The sequence below is a fragment of the Prorops nasuta genome, unplaced genomic scaffold (genome assembly GCF_024137725.1).
Source record: "Prorops nasuta isolate Cenicafe-Biocafe unplaced genomic scaffold, Cenicafe_Pnas_1.2 PNAS00014, whole genome shotgun sequence".
Lineage (NCBI taxonomy): Eukaryota > Metazoa > Arthropoda > Insecta > Hymenoptera > Bethylidae > Prorops > Prorops nasuta.
Window position 1 is genome coordinate 236,915 of NW_027116811.1, and position 17,169 is coordinate 254,083.

At 27.9% G+C, this 17,169-nt stretch overlaps 5 protein-coding genes across 7 annotated transcripts; 4 read left to right on the forward strand and 1 right to left on the reverse strand.

The window, feature by feature from the left end:
• Positions 1-536: 536 nt before the first annotated feature.
• Positions 537-1,151, forward strand: LOC136778576 (uncharacterized). Its single transcript, XM_066735533.1, has one exon. The coding sequence runs from the start codon at positions 537-539 to the stop codon at positions 1,149-1,151; it is 615 nt and encodes a 204-aa protein (XP_066591630.1).
• Positions 1,152-1,418: 267 nt separating this feature from the next.
• Vps37B (vacuolar protein sorting 37B) lies at positions 1,419-2,815 on the reverse strand. The gene is made up of 4 exons (XM_066735286.1): positions 2,243-2,815; positions 2,006-2,177; positions 1,858-1,940; positions 1,419-1,776 (listed from the first exon to the last, which is right to left on the reverse strand). Exons 1-4 carry the CDS (start codon positions 2,372-2,374, stop codon positions 1,525-1,527), a joined length of 639 nt encoding a protein of 212 aa, XP_066591383.1. The 5' UTR covers positions 2,375-2,815; the 3' UTR covers positions 1,419-1,524.
• Positions 2,816-2,950: 135 nt separating this feature from the next.
• Positions 2,951-8,482, forward strand: CDC50 (cell cycle control protein 50A). 3 transcript variants are annotated; one of them, XM_066735283.1, is made up of 5 exons: positions 2,951-3,338; positions 3,481-4,293; positions 4,388-4,553; positions 5,097-5,156; positions 7,227-8,482. In XM_066735283.1, the coding sequence occupies exons 1-4, from the start codon at positions 3,287-3,289 to the stop codon at positions 5,107-5,109; spliced, it is 1,044 nt and encodes a 347-aa protein (XP_066591380.1). In that variant the 5' UTR covers positions 2,951-3,286; the 3' UTR covers positions 5,110-5,156; positions 7,227-8,482. The 3 variants fall into 3 exon arrangements, with proteins under 3 accessions (XP_066591380.1, XP_066591381.1, XP_066591379.1); XM_066735284.1 differs by having other exon boundaries at positions 5,097-5,150; XM_066735282.1 differs by lacking the exon at positions 5,097-5,156 and having other exon boundaries at positions 2,952-3,338.
• A 1,097-nt stretch (positions 8,483-9,579) lies between these two features.
• On the forward strand, positions 9,580-13,075 carry Rad23 (UV excision repair protein Rad23). The gene is made up of 6 exons (XM_066734874.1): positions 9,580-10,124; positions 10,193-10,265; positions 10,501-10,654; positions 10,715-10,897; positions 10,976-11,307; positions 11,380-13,075. The coding sequence occupies exons 1-6, from the start codon at positions 10,059-10,061 to the stop codon at positions 11,616-11,618; spliced, it is 1,047 nt and encodes a 348-aa protein (XP_066590971.1). The 5' UTR covers positions 9,580-10,058; the 3' UTR covers positions 11,619-13,075.
• Positions 13,076-13,995: 920 nt separating this feature from the next.
• On the forward strand, positions 13,996-17,129 carry Pbp95 (proximal sequence element A Pbp95). The gene is made up of 2 exons (XM_066734952.1): positions 13,996-14,086; positions 14,174-17,129. Exon 2 carries the CDS (start codon positions 14,213-14,215, stop codon positions 16,670-16,672), a length of 2,460 nt encoding a protein of 819 aa, XP_066591049.1. The 5' UTR covers positions 13,996-14,086; positions 14,174-14,212; the 3' UTR covers positions 16,673-17,129.
• The last annotated feature ends 40 nt before the right edge of the window (positions 17,130-17,169 follow it).

Below are 17,169 nucleotides of genomic sequence, written 5' to 3' on the forward strand. Positions count from 1 at the left end.
AGGAAAGCAATGAAAGATATAACAATGTTGGCAGCACTGGCAGTGAATTTTAGAACACGGCCTAAGGGAGTGTACAAAATACAAACACGCACTCTGCATACATACTACATCGAAATCATCCAATCGTAATTTTTTGAAAACGGCTGAAATCTGGTTCTATTTGGTGGATTGTGGTATCCTAACCAACAAAAATACTACTAAATCAGAAATCTGGAATTTATTTAATCTATCTTCTTCGAGCTTTGATAAATTTAGCTCTATATAAATTTAATATTAATGGAAAGGTAAATACCAGAATAACTTCAATATGATTCTTTCTATAAAATGACACGTAAATATGTCTTTTTAGGCAGTCTAATTGTTTAACTAACAGCAGTCATATTTAAAAGAAACAGCACCAAAACTTACATAATATTGACAAAACCAGCGTAATGTATGTATTCAATGTGTAAATTTAATATAAAAAATAATATATTTAGTAAGAAATAATAATTGAAAGAACAAATATTTACTTATTATAAAATTAACAGTGCACAATGTATGCTTCTAAAAGCATAAATTTACTTCAAAAGAATTATTCAGGCTTAACATTATTAACAACAGTTTTTGGAAGATCATTGTCCAATACAACAGCCAAAACATATTATGACACCTTAGAAGTGCCTTTTGATGCCAATCAGTATGACATTAAGTCTGCATATTTTAAACTATCAAAGAAACTTCATCCTGATGTAAATAGAAGTGCTGAAGCAAAGAAAAAATTTCAAGACATAACTGAAGCTTACGAGATACTAGGTAATTATGCAGATCGAAAAAAGTATGACCAAAAGTTATTGATTAAAACTGCATCTTCAATTCCTGAGATAAAACTGCATAAGACACCAGAAAAATCAGTTGTATATGAAATGAAAAAGCCAGCATCCATATCTATCACTGATGAATGGGAACACAGACATATTCAAGAGCGTTCAAAACTTATAAGAACTATAAAGGAAAAAGTTGATGAGATGAGGCATGAAGAAATTACTGCTTTCACAAAAACCCCAAACAATGTACATGAATTGTTAAAAAAACTCGGATTGATGCTGATCATAGCTTTTTCGCTGTTTGAATTGATAAAATATAGACAAAGAATTTATGCAAAAAAATAAGCTATAAAAAACTTTAGCAGATTGTATTTAATAGTCTCAAATGAAATATACTTTTAGTCAACTTATAATAAAGTATTAAAGTATATTGATTTAGCGATTTAATAATTTATAAAAAATATAAAAATTGTCTTTTATTTAAAATATATGTAATTGATCATTTATTTTAATAAGAGCTAAACTAAAAACTTAATGAACAGTTTTTCTGTAAACTTACATTTATTATTTTTAAACATTTTTATTAGTTGAAATAATTTTCTATCAGCGAACTTATTATCATATTATCCTTTATATTATCATTATTATATAACAATATAATATAAATACAATAATATACTGATCTTTAATGTAGAAGTAAACTTAGTTAAATATAATTTTAATATGGTCTATGATAAGACACTGGCATTGGCATAGATATTGGGCCAGTCGGATATGGAGCAACAGGCGTTATATTAGGGTAGCTACTTATGGGAAAGTGATCTGTATTAGTAAAACGGGACTTCTGCATCAATTCTCTTATTTTATCTACTTTCACTTTACGTAAATGCATAATTCTCCTCCTAGACATAAATTGCTCCAAAAACTCATCCACCTCAATGTCTCTAGCTAGGAACTTTTCTGCTATTTTCTATAAAAACAGCAGAAGTTAAATAACCATAGTACGTAATATAATCATATACTATATTATTGGATTAAGCCTTAATATTACCTCAGATTCTTCTTCCATTTCAGCTGCTGCTGCTTGTAATAATTCAAATGCAGTCTCGACAGTCATTACACCAGATTTTTCTTCTATAAAAGAATTGAAATGAAGAGAAAAAAGTTTAAATATCAAATATGTTTTTATTTATACATACTTATCTCTTCAAGCTTTTGCTTAACTCTTAAGCATAGTTCATTTCCCTTCTCACTTAATTCTCTTAAACTCCGTTTATTTTCTTGAAGTTCTGGCTGTTTGGACAAATTGAACTCAGCTAATGACCTGTTACTTGCGATTAACATTTCTTTTTCAGTTTCAAGTTCCTTAAACTAATAATTTTGATGTTATTGTAAAAATAATAATATGTAGATAATGCAGTAAATTAATAACATACCTGTTTAATGTCTTTCACCAGAATTTCAAACTTATTGTCATCATTTACTAGTTCTTTTAGTTCTTCATTGTTCAAATGTGACAACAAACCTAATGCAGCTGGCATATCAGGTTCTTGATTTGATTGATACATATTTAAATAATATTTGTGAAATATTATAGTAACCTGAGAATTACCGAGGCCCTTGTCTAACTTATTTTAGCAAAAATTTTGATTAATATATCAAATTTTATGATAATTATTATTAATAACTGGCAACAGGACAATCAAATATAGAGTGGTGTGAGCTCTGATGAAAGGCTTTGTTCCTGTTTTAGCTCAGCTGCGTTTCGTTCGAACAGTTGCTACTTCGAAGTTCGAACACTGAAAACCCGAGTAGACGGCACAGGACTGAAGTCGTGTTCTAGAATTCACTGCCAGTACTGCAAATATTACTCTATCTTCTTTTAATGATTTAATGCTTTATTATTTATTTTAATTTATAAAGATACAATGTTCATAGTATTGGTAGTGAATTCTGGGAAGAAGGCCTGAATAGTAGTAGAGAGAAAGGAAAAAGAAGAGGTATCCTGGATACATATATGTTACAACATACAAAAAGAACAAACCTTATGACTGTGATACACAAATGGGTGGGTGCTTTGACTACTTTGTAGTTTGTGGGCTGGCCTGGAAGTGAGCGCCCCTGAGCGGCTACTGTTGGCGCTGCTGGCTGAGGCTGGTGGGGCTGGTGACAGAGACACTTGACACACCTGTCTTACCATTGATCATATAAGTTGGATAACCTTTGCTTGTGCAATTTGCAAATAAGGTAGAGATAAACGATAAGCATTTGCTTATCTCTGCACTGTCATAAAAAAAGTATAAAGATAAAGATTTTTTAAAAGAAAAACTTGAAATAACTTTAAAAAAAATAGTATCTCGGATTATAGCCCTGTAGTAATGGCGATATTGTGTCACTATTTATAAGTATATCTATACTTTTATGACTATTGTGTTTTAATTTTTTGTCATTGAAAAAAGCATTTAATTAATTTATGAAATATGACTACTTTAAATGAGGCTGATTCAATTCCAAAAACAAAGAAACCATCAGGTAACAATACAGAATTATAAGTATTTAATGAATTTAAAAATGTATTTTTTAATTATAGTTTATATACATATATATATATATATATATATATATATATATACAGTGTTTTTACTAATGCTTAATATTATTTCACCTATAATAGATAGTGCTTTCAAACAGCAACGTTTACCAGCTTGGCAGCCAATACTTACTGCTGGAACTGTCCTGCCAACTTTTTTTCTAATAGGTATAGCTTTTATACCAGTTGGAATTGGATTATTATACTTTTCTGATGATGTTAAAGAGCAGACTATAGACTATACAAACTGTAATTCAACAATGAATTCAGGAGTTAGATGTGCAGACATTATAGCTATTAATCCAAAGCAAGAGTGTAATTGTTCTGTGAATTTTACACTACCTGTAGATTTTAATGGAAATGTATATATGTATTATGGATTAACAAACTTTTATCAAAATCACAGAAGATACGTTAAGTCAAGAGATGATAATCAATTATTAGGAAAATTAAGTGACATTGTTTCCACAGATTGTGAGCCATTTGCATATGTTAAAGAAAATGAAACTCAAATTCCTATAGCGCCATGTGGAGCAATTGCAAATTCATTATTCAGTGATGAACTATCACTATACTCAGTACAGCATAATAAAGACGTACCATTGTTAAAAACTGGAATAGCTTGGCCTTCGGATAAGAATATTAAATTTCGAAATCCAACTGGAAATTTAAAAGAAGAATTTGCAAAATTTGCTAAACCAAAAAATTGGAAGAAAAATATTTGGCAGTTAGATTCAGATCCTAGTAATAATGGCTTTCAAAATGAAGATTTAATCGTTTGGATGAGAACAGCTGCACTTCCTACATTTAGAAAACTGTATCGAAAAGTTAATCATTCAAGTTCTGGTTTCACAGATGGATTAATGGCAGGAAATTATACTTTAAATATAAGATATTGTAAGTCATTTCTATGAAGAAACTGATGATTTGCTCATACTATTTATAAATATTTATCTAAATTTCAAAACATAATATATATACTTTATTTTAGCATATCCAGTTTCTGCTTTTGAAGGAACAAAACGAATGATTCTCAGTACTACTTGTTTACTAGGAGGCAAAAATCCATTCCTTGGCATAGCCTACATAGTTGTTGGATGCATTTGTTTGGTATTGGGAATAGCTTTGCTTATTATACACATAAAGTGTTCCAAAAGGTAAGGGTTCATTAAGATAAAAAGAATTCTTAAATATAATCTTTTTTTTATGGAAATAATCATGTTATTATAACGTGGTTGTGTTTATTCTGTCTGAGTATTGTCTCTAGTCAAAAAAAAAATAATCTACAGTAAATATTAAATTTTATTTACTCTAAAAATAGCTTAAGTTTAGTCTTGCAGGATTAATTTCTTGTTATCAGCTATCTTTCTAGAAGTGAGAAAGTTAAAATTAGATAGATTGAATATATCCACGAGTGTAAACAAATTAATTTGTTACAAATTTTTTTCCATTAAATGATCTAACAATATAGTACAAGTATAATAGTTGATTATTAATAATCTTTTAAAGGACTAATGATTAAATAGCATAAATAAATATTTCAGATTTAATACGATATATAAAATCAAGTTAAAAAATGAGTTTAGTTATTTAAAAATGAATAAGTTAAAACTCTCATGCTATTTTATTTTATATATAAATGTTTATTAAACTTAATTTAAGAATACATCATTATTTAATTTAATATATATGTTATACAGCAAACTAATGTAAGGTGACTGCAACAATGTGCTTAGGGCACCATTAATGTTCTTGTAAGTGTATGTATCATCATGTTATGTCTGATTGTGTTAGTTCAGATTAATTTGTAATTAAATGTTTAAATTTGTTTCCTTTTACCATTTAATAATTTTTTGCATGTTAATCAATTGTAAATTCAGTATTATATGTTATATTGGGTGTCCTGTTAACTGTAGTGAAAGTACAACTTACAATAGTATAAATAATTGTTAAACAAACATTCTATACCTAGTTTTTAAATCTACCTTTACTGAAAAAGCTATTAACGATTAAAATTGCCTAATTTGTGGCTTCATATTGGTCTGAACAAATTCCAGCAAAATCTGATCAACGAAAAAAGATCGGTGGAATGATTCACCATTAAGAAGTATCGAATTAGTAATTTTTAATCCCTGATAACTTGTTGATTAATGGATAGATTTGAACATGATAGAGAATTTGGTTTTGTTATAATTATTTTTACTATTCAAATTTATAAATTGGCCATAGTTGTCTTGCCACATGGTATATTCTTTAACACAACATTAGGCGCTTTCCTTTCAGCTAAAATCTCAGTTAAATCTCAGATAAGTGACAGTTATGTACAGTTTAAGTCACATTAACTATACTAAATCGAGTCGCTCAACTGAGATTTAACTGAGATTTTGGCTGAAAGGAAAGCGCCTATTGTATGCTGTTAGACTTTTAGTCTACTTCAGTCTTAGGGATTAGTTTTGAACTGTTGCAGTTAAAAGTGGTTTGAACCAAAGAGGCTTGTCATGTAAAGCATAAAAGTATAATTACCATGTGATGCCATTCAAGTAAAATGTAGAAATAGTAATATATGAATATCCTTTGTCCAAGCTTTTAAAAATCGAAGTTTAAAATATAATCAACTCAAACAGATTTTATTTATTAACTAATTACTAATCATCTTTATCAATTATACCATTTTAATGATTATTGTTGCTTAATTTTCTTTTAGCAATATTTATATTATTTTAAATTGCTATTTGTTAAAGTTAATATTTTTATTATCCTTATTATTACTTAAATGTTATTACTATACTAGATTTATATAATTTATAATAAGTTTTAGTTTCTAATTAATATACGCATATATAGTATTAAAAAAATATGAAGACAGCTGAAAATATCTCAAAAATTAAAAATGTTTCAGGAAAAAGTATTAGCCCTTATATTTAGTACTTTTAACACTATCAGATAACCATATTGGAATGACTTTTAGAGGCATGCTGAAAGACATATAAAGGTCATCTTATTTTTTTTTTCATATAAACCTATATTTTTACTCATATTATTGTAGCTGATCTCGAGAGCTTTCCAAATCTCAAGCTGTATATTTGTTTTGTTATTTTATTGAAGTTTACCTGTGTTATGAACTTTGGAATTTACAATGATGCCTAGTACACTCTAGGATGTATCACGTGTAATTTGCACAGTTGGACTTTATATCCCTTTGTACATCTATTTGTATATTTCAAGTTTTACAGTAAATATTGCAACAAATATTTGTAAACTACAGCAAAGGGCATGCAATGATTACAATTGAATGTTTATTAACCCCAAATGTCATAGCAAATAGTTTATGAATTTCAATGGAAGCTAGGCTAATGTTTAGCTGATAGAGAACTATTTAACATATAATGTAAACCCTGAAAAATGTATAAAGAGATGTAACGTACGTCAACAAAATTTTATGTACTCCATTCTGAGTTTTTATAAAGTAACAGTATGAGAAACTTCCAGCTCATAACTCAGCCCAACTTGAATAAAAAAGAAAGTATAGTTTAGAAAAAAGCTCTTAAAATCAGATATAACAATATGAAATAAAAAATATAGATTTCCATTTAATTTAAAACTTTTCAAGATTACTTTCATGTCTTTTAACACCCTTCCCAAGGTCAAACTAATATAATGATTTTATAGATTTTTAAAAGTATCAAAATTTAATAGATGAATACTATTTTCCTTAAAACATTTAGTTTACTAGATATTCAGTTGTTTCTTTACTTTTTGAACATATTATATATGTAGAATTTATAATTCTTAATAATCACTTAAGTAAAATAATTTTTTTTGTATTTTAGCAAAACTGAGATGATCAATGTAAATCCAACTACAACTTACCAATAGGAATAGTTAAATTTCTTTTCACAGAAAATAAAAATCTTAATCCAGTATTTCTTTATCGGAGGCACAAAAGAAAGCGTATGTATGTTTTTACACATTAAATTATATTAAATAATTTCAAAAGTTACTACTGTTCTGTATGTGCATGTGATGCCAGATTACATTATTAGATATGCTCAGACCTCCCACCATAATTATAGCCCATACTGTCACATAGACTTGAAAATTATAGTGTGAGGGGGGGTTTGAGCATCTACAATCTGTCTCAGATTCTGTTAATCTAGCTTTAAAAAAATGTGTTAGTTTTTATTCCAGTAGTCAATTCATGTACAAGTATTACTTATACTCAAAGTGATTTATTTATTTAAGCTTATCTATATAGAATATTATCATAAACACAAGAAAAATATCTTACTGTTATTTTAATCCTTATGCTGTATTTGTGTTCCAAAAGGCCTCAGATCTTGTTTTAAATGATTTTTAAAAAATTTGTTCACAAACATTTTCCATTGAGTTTATAATAGTAGAACAAAATATTTATTGTAAATTCTATTATTACTCACACACATCAATACATTATTTATCTTTCTATATTGTTCAAATTTTAAAAAATATCTACCATTTATGTTGCCACATTAATATGATTCTTGAAATAACTACGATAAACACAATAATATAAAACCATAAAGCACATGTTTTTTTAATTTTTAACAACCTATCTCTTATTTGCAGTTTTATTTCCCCTCAAATATCTTTCTATAAACTCCATAATTCTTTTTTTTTTAAATGAATGATACTACTTTAAGGCTTATTGCTCTTGTACTACAAAAAAGTTCTCCACATTTTTCAAAATAACAAATAAATTTGAAGTAATATAAGCAAGAAAACAATTGAGACCTACCAGACCCCAAATACATTACTAAGATGATATAACAGGTATGCAGTGTAAGGATTAAGGGCAACTTTTCCAGTAAATGAAATGAAGTTAGTACCTTATTGACTTGTTTCTTTATTATACAAAATATTGTCTGAAATCAAAAATCGTTTTAGTTATATATAATCATTGAAAATTGATGTTAATAATTAAAAAACCTCTCTGAGGGATATAAAAAAGTTATATTATATATATCTAGAATATAATTATTACTTTACAAAATACTGTTCAGTTAATATAGCTTTATTATTATATTATAAATATAGGATTGTCATCTCATCCTGTTTTTCTTCAAACACTCCTTTTTTGTATGAATTCTTAAAGAATTTATTTTTTATATTTATAATATTAACATTTATATATATAGGATTTGCCAGATATACAACAACCCTGACCATGAATTGAAAATTCTGGTTAATCTTATAATCATAAGAGATATAAATTTTTTATGTAGGAGCTTGTTTCGAATTGTCTCTTGCACTCAGAAAGTTTGTTTACAAAAAATTGACATTTCTTCTAGCAACAAAGATAAACATAAGCTTATATTCATAGACCAGCCTGTTTTAGCTGAATGGCCCTATATATATAAAATAAATTATAAATTTTCTCTGTTAATCTATTTTTAATATTATAAGCCTTCTAATATATCTGGAACTATGAGTGGCATCCCTATATATGCATTAATTAAGTAATATAATAACTAGGACTGTTATTGTTATAAATATATACGTAAATCAAAACATTTGATTTAACATTGCAAAATATTAATATATAAGAGTATTCAAAGTATTGTCATATTTATACCATGTTTATATCATAAATGAGTCATTTGTATTAATTAGTACAACAAACACATTTATTTTATGTGGAAATATCTATTTGTCATTTTTAATTTTAAATTTTAAATCAAAGAACAAATGATCATTAGTGCCTTAAAGTGATAATTTTTATAATAAATATAATACATTTGTTTCTACAATGACAAACTACACTTGTACAACTGAGAGTTATTTAATCTGAATGTTCTTCTATTTATAAGAATAATAAACATATTCTTCACAAATATAGCATCCATTTTATTGTACAAATGGTTTTATTTAATAAAAAAATATAATTGTATAAAATTATGCTTCACTAACATCTCCATTATTGACATTATATACTATTTTAGAAATACATGTGAATACAAGTGCTTATATTGTGGTATAAATATATTGATCATTATATAAGATCTTTGTAATTAATTAAATAATTATAATTTTAATGGTCAAAGAAATAAATCTTAAATCGTTTAAACGAAATTTGACAAAGTTATAGCTAAACAAATTCTATTAGCAATGTTAATTTTAGATGAAAATTTTCAATAATTAATAAGATAAAAGATGAATTATAAAGTAAAAAGTAGATGATTATTCTACAATAATACTTTTTTTTGACGTTCCGTATCCGAAAATAAGAAATTTGAACCAATCATAATGAGTGATTCATGATTGAATTATCCGCCATTGGTTTACTGCAGGGTTCACATTAATTTGCAGGTTATATTAAACCGTAAATACGTATTCCATATAAGTACAGCACCTTTTTTGCTTACGACACATGCTACAATATTTGCAAATCGTTCTTAAAGTTATCATATGTTTTAGTTACGTACTGTGACTATACATTTCTGCAAATCGTGTAAAATTGTGAGTTTTATATGTATAGCTAAGATTGCTTACAGCCGTGCCGAGTGCCGACTCATCCCCGAGTGTTTAACAAAATATCGTTTAGGCCGTTTAGTCGCTTAAAAAATAAATATTTTTTGTTTAATTAATAATACTAAAGATAGTGCTATATTAAAAATTGTTACAAAATGATTATAACTTTGAAAAATCTTCAACAACAAACATTTACGATAGAAATTGATCCATCGGAAACGGTGAGTTATGATGAATTGTACTATTTTAAAATTAAAGATAAAATGAACTTATTAATTTTTATCTTTAGGTACAAAATTTGAAAAAGAAAATTGAGGCACAAAAAGGTTTTCCCGCCGAGCATCAAAAATTAATTTACGCTGGTAAATAGTTTTTTTACGGTATAACCTTACTTTTCTGTTCATTTAATGATAATATATATTGTCTGCTGTATAAATCTATATGCATTTTATAAATTTTTAGAGAATACTTACTTAGAAAATAAAGTATATAGTACATATGATGAAAGCTTTATTAAATTTCAATTTATCATAACCATATTATGATTAGTTTTTAAATACATTTCATTAAATTTATTGTCGATTTTTTATTTTACAGGAAAAATTTTAACAGATGAGCAGCCACTAACAGAATATAATATTGATGAAAAAAAGTTTATTGTTGTTATGGTTACAAAACCTAAGACTGGCAGTACTTCCATGACGAGCGAAGAACAGCATGTAGATGGAAATAAAGAAGAATCAACAGCTAGGTATTTCTCTTGTATATTTCTATTTCAATTTGAAAACTTTATGTCTCTAATATTTTATAGCCCTGTGGTACCAGTTAATCCAAGTCCTAATATTCAAATACCACGTGCTACTCCAAATGCACAAGAACCAGCTACAATAAATCCACCTTCTGGAACGCCCGCTAATGTTGGGGGTCAAGCTGAAAGTGCCTTGTTAATGGGTGAAGAATATAATACAATGGTAAACAACATCATGGATATGGGGTAAGAGGGAAAAATGTTAATTTAAAAAATAATTACTTACATAATTCCTTTGATTTATTTATTTTGTCTTTTTTTCAGGTATGAACGTGAGCAGGTTGAGCAAGCCTTACGAGCCAGCTTTAACAATCCTGACAGAGCTGTAGAGTATCTCCTGACAGGAATACCAGCTCAGTTATTTGAAGATCCACCAGAAGATCCTCCAGAATCTCAAGAACCAATTCAAGAGCAAGGACAAGATCCTTTAGCATTCTTACGTATGCAACCACAATTTCAACAAATGCGGCAAGTTATTCAGCAAAATCCACAACTTTTAAATGCTGTGCTACAACAGATTGGTCAAACAAATCCAGCTCTTCTGCAACTAATTTCTCAAAATCAAGAGGCTTTTGTTCGAATGTTAAATGAGCCTGGTATGTACATAATTTAGTAGTGTCAATTATTTTAGTTTTATGTTACTTCTTTTTAAAATGTTTTCTTTATAGTTGAACCTACTAGTGGTGCAGGAGCTAGAGTGTTACCTGTATCAGCTGCGGCAGTAGCTTCGGCTAGTGCTGGAGCTGGAGCTGGACCTATTCAAATTACACCTCAAGATAAAGAAGCTATTGAAAGGTTGAAAGCATTAGGATTTCCAGAACATTTAGTTGTTCAAGCATATTTTGCATGTGAAAAAAATGAAAATCTTGCTGCTAATTTTCTGCTATCACAAAATCTTGATGACTGAAGTAAAAGTTTTATTTTCGTAAATGTGGAATTACAGGACTGAAAAGGTTGGCTAAACACACAGACTTTGCTTGGTTTTACTCTTATTATTTTTACTTCATGCCTATATATATATATATATATATATATATATATATATAAATATTTATGTTCAAGACATTATACTGATTGTATAGATGGATGCTAATTTAAAATTTACATAAATCTACAATGTGCAACATTATTGAACAGTAGTAGATATTAGCTTATAACTGATCTTTAATCAAGATAAATAATGCTGCCTTTTAGCATCATTTTTTCATTCCATCTTTACAATCTATTAAATGGAATTTGAACAATAAATTTTGATTTTTCTTTAACATGTAAAGTACTGTAATTACATTTGTTTTGTATAAGAAAGCCTATTCTGTAAGTAAATATGTAAAACTGTCACAAATTAATAATGTTATAGCTACTTAATAGAGATGAATCAACCGTTTAAAAGTAATTAATAAATTTTATAGGTGACCGTATTATATAATTTTAATTTTCAAATTATTTTCTCGTTCAATTTATTATTAGGACCCGGAACTTTTTAAATACTTTTGCTGTAATTGGTAGAAAAATATCTTTATAAACTTATTTCAAATTACTTTAACTACAGATTGAATAGTTTTCTATCAAATAAACATATATTGAATTTTACATGTTATTAACTAAGAGTACAGTAAAAACTTAAATTTAATTTTCACTCATAATTAGAAGCTGAATGACTATTTATAATTCGAACAATATAGGCTTTCTGATATAAAAACTAAGCACATATGCATAATTGCATACATGTGTTCTGCATAAACCACATCCATGTATGTATAAATGTGTATGTATATAAACAATCGTATTTCTTAAAGAGTTAAAATTTTAAGAAATTAATATTCTCTAATGACAAATTATTAGCCTTGAAGCTCATGAAATTGTAATGTATTATAAAATTATTACAAATCTTTTAATATCACCCAAAAATGCTAAGTAACAAATAAATGATTGTTTTTTTTTTAACATGAAAGAATAAGCAATTTGAAATTGCTGAGAGATTGTGTTTTTAGTTACCCTCAGTTTTACAGACATGTATATGTTTAATTGTATACATATACATGTCATAAAAATATTTTTGATCGATAAGATTTTGTTGTACATTTAATACATAAATACATCTTTAACTATGAAAGAAAAACTTAAAAGAGCAATGCCCTTATCTTTTTCCTTTAAGTATCAAAAGATTTTATAAAGTTTTATATAAATAATCAAATTTATGCAATAATTTAAAAGAGTTATACTAAATTTTCACATGCAAGTTATAATTAAAAAAAAAAAACAAAACTGAACTTATTATTTTAAATTAATCGTTTTACGGTTAAATAATTAAATATACATTATGTACAAAAAATCAATATTTGAAATATAAAAAGTAAAAATGTATCATTCATTTTAGTTTTATACCCCTGCTATTTAAATCTTTTTTAGCTTCTTCAATTTCCTGAAAATAACAAAACTATATACTTTTTACTTTCTTTATATTAGATATTACTGTGAAAAACCTTACTTTTTGTAGTTCAATAGCATCAGCTTCACAGTTATTAAAATTAAATACTCTATAAAAAACTACTGTAGCAGAATATGCTCCAAATAAAAATAAAATGATTAATGGAAGGAACAGCACAAGATGTTGATTAGCTGTTACAAATGCACACTGCAATTTCTCTGTTATTAATGCAAGCCATATACTGAGAAATATGGTAAAAGCAATAGACCACTTTAACAATTTTTTCATCTGAAACAAAGTTAAAAATTGAATACCATTTATTGAATGTAATACTATCATTACTGTTTGATATATATAAGATATAATATGAAAAAATTAAATTTATTAAAATTTGATAACAATACAACCAAATACCTTAATAGAGGAAAACATACAAAAGAAAAATATAGTTAAACTATTACGTATAGAAAAGCCTAATTGCCACAACTCAAAGTATATTATTTTATATTTAATATTTTCTTTACAAGTAGTAGTAAAATATAAAAAAGAAATACTTTTTATAATAATTTTGGTTTCTTGTTATATTTTTATCTGCGCTGTTCTCATATACAATTGTATATATGTCTCGTGTCACAGTCGTTACTCGTCAGTTTGCCACTCATAAGAATGAAGCTAGCCGAACCATAACCATACACACACGATTCAATTTACTTTCCTGTGTATGTGTGTATGTAACCTATATTTTACGTGACATACATTGTAGAGTTTTAGTACTCGCAGCGACTGTACCGCACCGTACCGTCGTGCCCCGCGGCCTAACCCAAGTAACCAAACCCGAGATTCAAGCTAGAACGCCCAGAAGTCCCAGAACTCAGAAGCCAGTCCCGGACCGCTCACCACGACACACATCCGATTTCCAACAATATTTATTGATCAGTCTTTTACGGGTAATAACGAATTACAAAAAAATACTTTTTTCGAACGATTTGAAATTTCCTGATAAACTTAAAAATCCCTCCGGACGTTTCTGTAAGGTTAATAAAAGAGGTCAGTGTCCGGGGAAAAGAGAACAGATGGCAACCCTATCTACAGATAACATTAATCATCAACTGGATTTATCAAAATCAGGGTGTGACAAAGAAGGAATTAATGAACAAGCTTATGCTACATATAATCTTAATAAGGATTTAATAAATATTCTATCAGAATATAAAGAAAAAATAAAAATTATACTCGAGGAATGTAACACAAGTTTGGAATTAATAGAAAGTGAATTGCAAGAAAAAAACAGAAAATGTTTAGCAACTAAAGCCCCTGTTGCAGGAATGCCCTACTTTAAGGACAAATATTGTTTTAAGGCTCCACACAACGACGATGTAAAACTTAAAGCTGCTCGTGGCGAGCTACAAATTTTTAATATTCGTAAGCTTTATCGTTGGACAAATAATGATAGAAACATATTGCAGAAAGCTATTTGTGAAGAATCTATTTCAAAGCTTTTGCAAGCAGAAGATAAAGATGAAAGAAATGATAAATTAATAACTGCTAGAATGAAAACTGTTACTTCAAGTTCAATTTTGCCAACAAATTTTAAAGAAATGATAGGTCCTTTAGGTTCTAAAGAATTTGATTGGCTTAAGATTTCCATTACAGATTTTAGTGGTAAGCACTCACCAGAAGAATGCCGTGTATTATGGAATATTTATTTACACCCTGATATTAACAAGTCTAAGTGGTCTGATGGTGAAGACAACAAACTAAACAAGATTGCTAAAAAACACAATTTTCAAGATTGGGATAAAATTGCTAAGCAATTAAATACAAATAGAAGTGGATACCAATGTTTTGTTAGGTATAATACAAACAGAAATGTTTTAAATGAAACATCAGGTACGTGGACTATGGAAGAAGATGAAAAGTTGTTATCTTTAATTGACCAACTTAGAATAGGAGATTTTATTCCTTGGGGTGAAGTTGCTAGTTATATGCCATGTAGAACAAAACACCAAGTATATTTCCGTTGGATGTATAGTATAGCTCCCCATTTAAAAAAAGGCAGGTTTACCAAGGAAGAAGATGAAATCCTTCTAAATGCAGTCGCAAAGTATGGCACAAACTTTGCAGAAATATCAGTTTCCTTAATGCCAAATAGATCTACTGTTCAATTATCTGATCACTACCAAAACTTAAATGCAAAGAAAACAGGATGTAATAATATATGGACGAAAAATGAGGACAAAGATCTGTTTAAGCTTCGTAAAGAGCTAGGACGAAATTGGACTACAATTGCTAAACATTTTGCATCCAAAACACGTACACAAGTAAGGCATCGTTACAGTGCTTTATTAAAAATGTTTGAAAATCGTAGTTTTTATCTTAAATTCATGAATGAAATGGATACTGAAGATACAACTGATAACATAAAAACTCATGATTCGGTTGATGCTGAAATGGAAGCAATAAATCAAAGTTTGATTGAACATTTTAAATTAATGTCTACTGTAAATAAGTCTGGCCGTAGAAAAGAAAAATATAATTCTTTAGAATTACAAAATTATACGCAAGAACTATACAACATTTTAACATCTTTGGAAGCTTCCCTAAAAATACCAAAAAATTTAAATGACATTCCTTATTTGACAGAAAAGGATAAGCAACTTTTGAAATCAATTAGTGAGTATGCTAGCAAATACAGCAAGAGAACAACAAATCAGGAATTAGTGGAAGAAGTACGAATAAAAATGTTTGGTAATAGTTTTAACAAAAATAAAGAAAATCACTATATCCCACCCCCACCTTTTGAAACACGTATTATAAAGAACAATGGAGCAGTTTCAAATGTAATTGATTATATGAGAGTTAATGAAGAAACACTTTTAGTGAAGCTTGAAATGAGGTTTAACACACCTGAGGATATAATTTCGGTTATAGGTATTGATACTAATAGTGAATTAGACAAATTATTTATTTTATCACAAACAAAAACGTCATTACAATCGGAGCAGCATTTACAAAATATTAATACAATTGATGCAAGGGCTACCTACAATCACCATAATATCCATATACGTATGGATAAATTACAATCACAATTTTTACCTTTATCATCAGTAAGTTCATGTATGGAGAATAAGGATAATAATGATCAACAGTATGTAGAAGTTATATTGAAAAGTATAGAGCAAACCACTGCTTTAAAAGCAAATTACTCTACTTTACTTGGACTCAGCCATTTAAAATCTTGGATGGATTTGCAATCATTGGATAATTTAATTAATGCACAAGAAAATATAGCTAATAATGTAAGAGAAAAAGGAGCTGTGTGTAACTTATTAAAAAACCGACTCCTACAACTATTGAAATATCCCATAGGTATGCATCAAATCTCACTATTAGAAATTCATGGTGAAGATGAAATATTTGATAATCCTAGTCCTAAGAACAGTAATGAAGAAAAAAATAATAAAAGGAAAAAATGTGAAATGAAGCAATTGCCAAACAAAAAAGTTAAATCAATTAAAACTAAAAGATAGTTTGTATGTATAGCCAGTCACGTAAAATGTAAATAGTATTTACATTTAATCATATGTCTAATTTTAATCATTTAAAAAAAGACTGACTACTGATACTTGTTATTAAATTCGATATTTTTTCCGAGTTAAGAACAAACGTTTAGGATACATATATATTAAATAAATTACTGGTGCAAAAAATGCACAAATTCGAATTACAAAATTGTTTGCAGAGAAAATGTAAATATAGCGTTATTAGTATCTCAAATGATCTAGTTTTCGCATAGTTTTACGTTATATTGTTACAATATCAGATATAGTTTCGTTTTCATTTATCCTCAATCAAAACTGCATTAAAGAGATGCTCTTATGTTCTTAAACGTATTTAGAAAAGTTTGTTTTATACAAGAAATAATCGAATAAACATTTTGCATAAATTATTGTATTTATCTTTTAAAATTTTGTATTATCCCTGTCCTCTCCACCACGTCACGTGGGCTCGCAGTCGCAGTACTCGC